The sequence below is a fragment of the Cryptomeria japonica genome, chromosome 7, assembly GCF_030272615.1.
Source record: "Cryptomeria japonica chromosome 7, Sugi_1.0, whole genome shotgun sequence".
NCBI lineage: Eukaryota > Viridiplantae > Streptophyta > Pinopsida > Cupressales > Cupressaceae > Cryptomeria > Cryptomeria japonica.
The window spans coordinates 261,460,043-261,467,033 of record NC_081411.1 but is presented as its reverse complement, the minus strand read 5'-3'; the positions used below and the strand labels follow the sequence as shown (position 1 = coordinate 261,467,033).

General features: G+C 37.3%; 1 protein-coding gene across 1 annotated transcript; it reads right to left on the bottom strand.

Annotated features, from left to right (window-relative positions):
- Positions 1-352: 352 nt before the first annotated feature.
- On the bottom strand, positions 353-2,042 carry LOC131030022 (L-gulonolactone oxidase 2). Its single transcript, XM_057960704.2, has 2 exons — positions 1,465-2,042; positions 353-1,370 (listed from the first exon to the last, which is right to left on the bottom strand). The coding sequence occupies exons 1-2, from the start codon at positions 2,027-2,029 to the stop codon at positions 484-486; spliced, it is 1,452 nt and encodes a 483-aa protein (XP_057816687.2). The 5' UTR covers positions 2,030-2,042; the 3' UTR covers positions 353-483.
- Positions 2,043-6,991: the final 4,949 nt, after the last annotated feature.

Genomic DNA, 6,991 nt, shown 5'->3' with positions numbered 1-6,991 from the left:
AAGGGGGGGCTGAAAATAAGCAGCAACTGCTTATTGAGAAAAATGATATGTGGCTCCACAATTTTTTTCCCTCTTTTTATGTTTCCATTTTTTTCTCTAAAATTTAGGTGAAAATTTATTATTATTAAAGATTATATTAAAAATACAATTTAAAATAACTGCTTGTTTTTATAAGCAGTAAAATTCAACTTTCATGGGGCCACCAGCTCCACAAATTGCTGCTAAAAAATTTGAGCAGCAGCTGCTAGCCAAAATAAGCTAAGCAGCCGCATGGGGACCTGCCCTAACATATTTTCCCTCTAAATCAGAAATTATCATTGTGCACGGTTACTTTTATTTACTGGTCGACAAATTCAAGACGCGATTCATGCTGGGACGGTGCCTCCACCACGGTATATTTACAAATAAAAATTTATTCAATAATTATATCAAGTCAGCATTTTGTATTCCGTACAATATATGGCAGTATCTTTGTTCGCCATTTTATTTTGAAAATTTCGCAATAATAGACAAATCAGCATTAACCTTTGTGCAGACACGAGCTTTCTTCCAAATATTCCCAGCCCTACACACAAATCCCTTTTCAGGAGCGCAATGACGATCTTCTTTGCAAACACACAGCCCATCCAGAGCACATCCATCTTGCCATACTTCTACACCTTTTCCGATTCCCAGCACTCCATCTGACCACTCGCTAGAGAAATATCCCTCTGGATCAAATTGCTTCTTCACTTTCAAAAACTTGCCCAGATTCACAGTTCGTTTGGCAGCTCCTTCAAATGTGTACACCCGATTCTTTCCCCAGTGGGGCACTCCTCCATATTTCTGCAAAAGCATCTGTTCAATCTCGTCCATTGCATGCCCATTCCATCGCGGTGTCCCGAGCTCACGGTAACGGAAATAAATAAACTCAACTACTACGCTGTCTTCTTTGTGGGACAGATAATCATTGGACTTCTTAAAATATCTAAATTGTACTCCCAGATTGGAATCAATCGTGCACAATGCTGTTGGATCTGTATCACGAATTTGTTTCATGTCTTTAATGGCTTCTGCTATCCTCGACAGAGGAATCACAATTGAAGTATGATAATAGAAATTACCCTTCACTTGCGTGTCCCAACCGCATATAGTGTCGTTGCTTTTTAACTCTTTTCCTTCCCACGGACACATGCCGTGCTCTTCGCTGCGTGGATCGATCTGGCAGCCGGAGGAACTCTGCATGAGGTGATTATAACCTATAACAGGAAACCCATAGAAAGATCTTCCGTCGTTCAGATATCCATTTCCCTCTTTCACGCCTTGCTCGACCTGCGTCTTCACTGATTTGCAGAGATTGATCGCATTTATTTTCTCATCATTCAATTCCTCTGCACAACCGGAGACCGAGTTAAATTGAAACCAGGAAAAAAAAAAGGGTACATTTTATTCAAATTCATAAATCAAATATTGAAGAAGGCTTACCAACTACCCTGTTTTGTACTACGCTCTGAACTGTGGCCGGACGGAAGTCAATCTCGGACCTCTTTCCATTTCCCGGGCTCTCAACGGGGAGTCTGTCCTGAATAGATTGCAGCATTCCATAGAACGAAGGATACCAATACATTTCACCGAACTCATGCGATTCAGCAAACTTTACAAATGAATTTTCCAGATCCGACTCATTTTTTAACTTCAGGCTAATCGACCGTTTAAACATCTTCTCCACCGCAAACGTCACCTGAGAAATGGCTCCCAATACTCCCAGCGAAACCCTAGCGGCCCGGATTTCCTCGTCTTTCTCTGTCAAAAGAATAAGCTTTGCGTAGCCCTGTTCTGCAGGTGCAGGAATCACAATACTAATGCCCACCACATGGTCGTGAATTCCGCCACCCTTTCGCCACAAACTGCTCCCGTGAGCCGCCGTACTAATCACTTCAGCCATTGACAAGCCATCCCAGTCGGTCGTATGAGGTAACGCAAGCCCATTTGCTGCGAGCGTATTCAGAAGCTTTCTTAACTGAACACCGGCGTCAACTGTAACCGTCATGGATTCCACGTCGATCTTGATTCGGGAGTTATAGTACCGAGTGCTGATTGCAACGCCGCTGTTTCCACCAGGGCACGCAAACGGGCTATCGAATGGGAACCCCCGGTTACAACTTTAATTTTCTTCTCCTTCTTGACTGCATATGCAACTGCGTGAATAAGCTCAGATTCGGTCTTGGGGAAAAATGCAATGGCAGCCTTGCAGGGTATCTGATCCTCCCATTCACCACGGTAGTTAGTGAGATAGCAGGTCTCCCTGTTAGCCGGGCATTGGACTGGTGGCGGTGGACAAGCTGCTAAACAACATTGGTGTTGAAGCGCAGCTAACGACAATGCACAATGCAATATGAACGTCCATGAATTTGTTTTCCTCGTCCGTGACTCCGCCATTGCCAATATAAAACCACAGGCAACAGAAATTTGATTATTCACAGCAGTAGTCTATTGGTGGGCATTTGCAGTCTCTCAGTAAGAGATCTTACTCGGTAATGGATAAGATACTAAGATAAGATGCAAAGTCAAGTCAGAATAGGAAGGGAATGCATTATCATTTTAAAATAGGGCAATCGGCATAAATTTGTCTTTAGCTTTGATGACAATTTCGGTACTGAGATGACGTAGAGGATAAGGATACAGGCTCTAGAATGATGGGATTTGTTAAGAATATTTCACCCTAATTTTGATAAGGATAACGATATATATATGGATATTGTAGATGAATGAATAGCTGATACCAATTTTTACATAATAGAAATGATTATGGAGTTTTTTCATATGTTTTTACAAGGTCTAATAAATTAAAATTATTTTTTTAACAATTTTATAAATATATTTTTTTAAGTATTGATTTGATATGTATACAATAGGATAAATGTAGATATCTAAAAATGTCTAGGTCTTCATTTGATTAATTACTCTAAACATTAAGTTCTAATCTTTCAATCATCTAGATTATTGTTAAAGCATTCTAGAAATCTTGATCCTTATCAATAATCTTCTCAACCATCTTTATTTATTACATTGTCTTATTAATTTCAATTTCAATATCTAATTCAATCATTTCTTCTTAATTTCTATTCCCATACATTGTTTAATAAATTTGTTAACTAGCAATTGCACCTTGGTGTGCAATGGGTATGCTAAAGAGGGTGGAATGTCAATTAGGGAAAAAAATTAGTCTTTGCTTCAAATCAAGTATGCATCCACTTAAAGGTATCTAAACAATTGAAACAAAATTTATGAATAAAAAATCTAATCGGGCTCCATTATCAATAGGCTCATGTTGTGTTTACTAGGGAGATAAGGAGAGATGTAGAGAGAGAGAGAGAGAGAGAGAGAGAGAGGGGGGGGAGAAGGAGAGAGAAAGAGGGAGAGATGTAGATATATGGGAAGAGAAAAAGAGAAATATGCACAGATGAGAAGAGAAAGGGAGAGAGGAATATATAAATAGATAGATAGGAGGGATAGTGAGTGAGAAAGGGATGAAGAGATGTGTGTGTGTGTGTGTGTGTGAGAGAGAGAGAGAGTGAGAGAGAGAGAGAGAGAGAGAGAGAGAGAGAGAGAGAGAGAGAGAGAGAGTGAGTGAGGTGATAACTCAATGATGAACGGATAGTACCAAACCAGTACTGAGAGGGGGGGGTGTATCAGTATAGACAAAAACACAATCTTAAACCGGTTTGTCAGCAGACATTGTGCATTGACAGATAAACAGTAACATCGGTCCTTAATCAGAGTACAACCGACAAAAACCAGAATAACTGACACAAGCATAAACCGGTTGATACTTATCTTCTCATACAATCTAACACTTCATTTCCATTTCACCCTAATGCATGAACAAGTAATCTACCATCAAAGATATACATATAAACAACTAGATCAACAAGATTCACTGCTTGACAGAAAACAACATAGCATCACATGAAGAAGACATCACATATGACACACATATTTTTCACATGGAAACCCAATTGGGAAAAACCACGGTGGGGATGAATACCCACAAGCTTGTTTTTGAACTCTTTAGAAGTTCGCTCTGTTAGGAGCCTTGTCTGGTTAAAGACTGATACAATAGGTTCTGTTAAGAACCGATCCTGTTAGGGATCACCCAGTTAAGGGATGGCTAGAATACCTAGTTAAGGGTTAAACCCTGTTAAAGGTTACCTTGTTAGAGGATTTCAAGAACTCAATGGTTTTGAGTCACCCTGTTAAAGGATTTATAGCAAGCCGGTTAAGGCTACCCTGTTAAGGGATTTTCCAACTATTGAGGTGGTTAGAGATCAACAGGTATTACAATGATCTGGTAACATCACTCAATGCCAATGCAGATCCGCTTTAGCTCCTCTTCACCTTCTACACTTACACTCTGCAGGTATTACTTCTCTCCTCTGGTCTGGCAAGAATCACGTATCTCTTCTCTTGGATACACACACAACTTTTGCCAACAACCTCAGAAGGAAACATAACATCGACCTTATAAGAAAACAGATAGGTCGGTAGCATAAACCCTAAACCCTAAACCTGTTAGGTTAAGGAATTCAAACGGTTCAATCTTGATCGTTGAGCACACTGCATTAAATGCAACAGTCTTGATCCAATCTCAAAACATTCTCCATCATTCATTTTCCACCGATTTCTTGGCGGTTGATACCCCATCACACATTATCACCGTTTACAGACTTCGCACATTCTCGAGGTAGATAGGAACAATCTCCTTCATGCAAGATCCTTCACGCACACAAGGCTTACATGGCACCACGATCTGTTCTTCGTTACCATTCTAACTCATCACACAAAGTCACTGGTTGAGCCACACAGGCTTGAAGCACTTCAACTGGAAACCCTGAAGTTGAGACTACCAACCGGTAGTCATACAACGCTTCCATGTGCCGGTTCCCATAACCATATGCCGGTTCACCTTGAACAGACACACTGCTTCACTTTGGCACAAATGCCGATTCATAGTGTTACATCGGTTCTCTTCTCTTCATCATATTGACATCAATGACAACACACAATATCATTATGTCCTCATACCGGTTCACATAATGCCAACAAGAGGAGTCTATGAAAGAGAAAGTAGTAGAGATGGAGTAAATGAGCGAGGACATGGAAAGAGATAAAGAGATGAATGTTAGGGTTAGGGTTCAATTTTGCTAAAGGTTTGGATTCAATTTGGTATAGGGTTTCAGTTTAAATTTCTATATGATTAGAGTTCAATTCTAATTACAATTCAATTTGGTTTAACGTTAGAAAATTAATTTGTGTTGGAGTTCAATAATGATTTAATCAAGTAGGGTTTATTTTAGTTTAATATTTTTTTATTTTTTTATTGGTAATAGGCCAAAGCCAATAAGATGTGCATGCCCTACCCCCTTGTGGGATTTGAACTTATGACCTCTCTTTAAAGAGCACAAGTTCTCTACCACTAGACCAACTCAGGTTGTACCATTTTAGTTTAATATTAAAGATAGGTTGAATTTTATTTATTGTTGATGTAAATATTAAAGCATTTTTTTAACATAATTTAAATATATTATTATTCTTATAATAGTATTATATTATTATCTTTTTTAATTCATTTTTCAATTATAATATGAATGTGGTAATAGAATTTAAAAAGATAATAATATAATACTACTATAAGAATAATGATATATTTAAATTATGATAATAAATAAATTAATATTATTTATTTATGATTATTTAATTTAATTATCATATAATATATAGTAAATTACAAATAAAAATGTATTTGATATATATAAACGTGGTAAATATTTATTTAATCTATTTAAAATATAGAAACATATAAATTCTCATTAAGTATTTTTTATATAATTTTTTTTAATTTAGTCATAAAATATTATAAATAATAGAAAATAATTTCTATATATTTATAAAAATAATTATTTTGTTATTGTATTCATATTTCTAATCATGGAAATATATTTTTGATATAATCTTAATTTTTTTAAGTAATTAACTTATGGAAACGTCATAGAATATTGTAAATAGAATATGAAGGCAACAAATAGATGCTTCCTTTTGAATGATGTTGCTGCTCATGCTACTGGTTGATGTTGCCTTTCATTTCTCTCATGTGTTTCTTCATGGTAAGGTCTGGGTCCTCTGTGTCCCTACTAACCATACTTTTTTGTGGGTTGAGAAACCCTTTCAAAATCCTCCTAGTTCTGTTTGGAATCAATTGGCTAGTTTTTCAGTTTCAGGTTGTGGGAGACTGGTAAAACTCATAGGAGGACTATTGCTTTCGGTTTTTTTTTCTTTCTTGTGTGTGCTGGTCATGGGAGCCTTGTTTTTCCCACAGGCAAGTTGGATGCTAGCAATTTTAAAGGGCCTAGTTGGGCCAGTTGTGGTTTTTGGTTAAGGGTTAGTTCTGTTGTTGGTAGGCTAAATACTTTGTTATAGGTTAAGGGACCATGGGAAAACCCTTGTTTGTTGGTTTTGAGAGCCAGTTTAAATCCCATGATGAAGGTTAGCGGAGCCTTTCAAAATCCCATTAGTCCAGATTGTGAGTATATGTTGATCTATTGCAATCTGGTGTTGTTGAAGGTGATGGGTGTCTGGATACACCCATGAAAATATTTGTAGGTTAAGGGAGCCTTGTAAAACCCTCGTTTATGTGTTGGGGATGATTTTATGTCTAGTTTGTGGTTTGGTGGCTGGTATATTGATGTTCTTTTCTTTTAGCAGTGTTATACTGGGGGTTCCAGATCTTGGTAAAATCTGAGGGTTTCAGGTCCCTTCAAAACCTGTGGGGTTTTGGGTCCTCTCAAAACCTGTTGTACGGGGTTCCTAATCCCCTCAAAACCTCTTTACTATTAATAAAAATGAATAGATATTTATTTATAAATATGGATTGATATTCTGGGTATAATATTAGTTAATTTTAAGTAATTAAATGATAGAAACATATGGAATTGAATATTCAATACAAATAGAT

What these genes read in the sequence shown, in the direction of transcription:
- LOC131030022 (XM_057960704.2), bottom strand. Translation starts at nt 2,029, where the DNA reads ATGACGGTTACAGTTGACGCCGGTGTTCAGTTAAGAAAGCTTCTGAAT. An exon ending in AGTACAAAACAGGGTAGTTG is followed by an intron (nt 1,371 to 1,464) that starts GTAAGCCTTCTT and finishes CCGGTTGTGCAG; the next exon opens with AGGAATTGAATGATGAGAAA.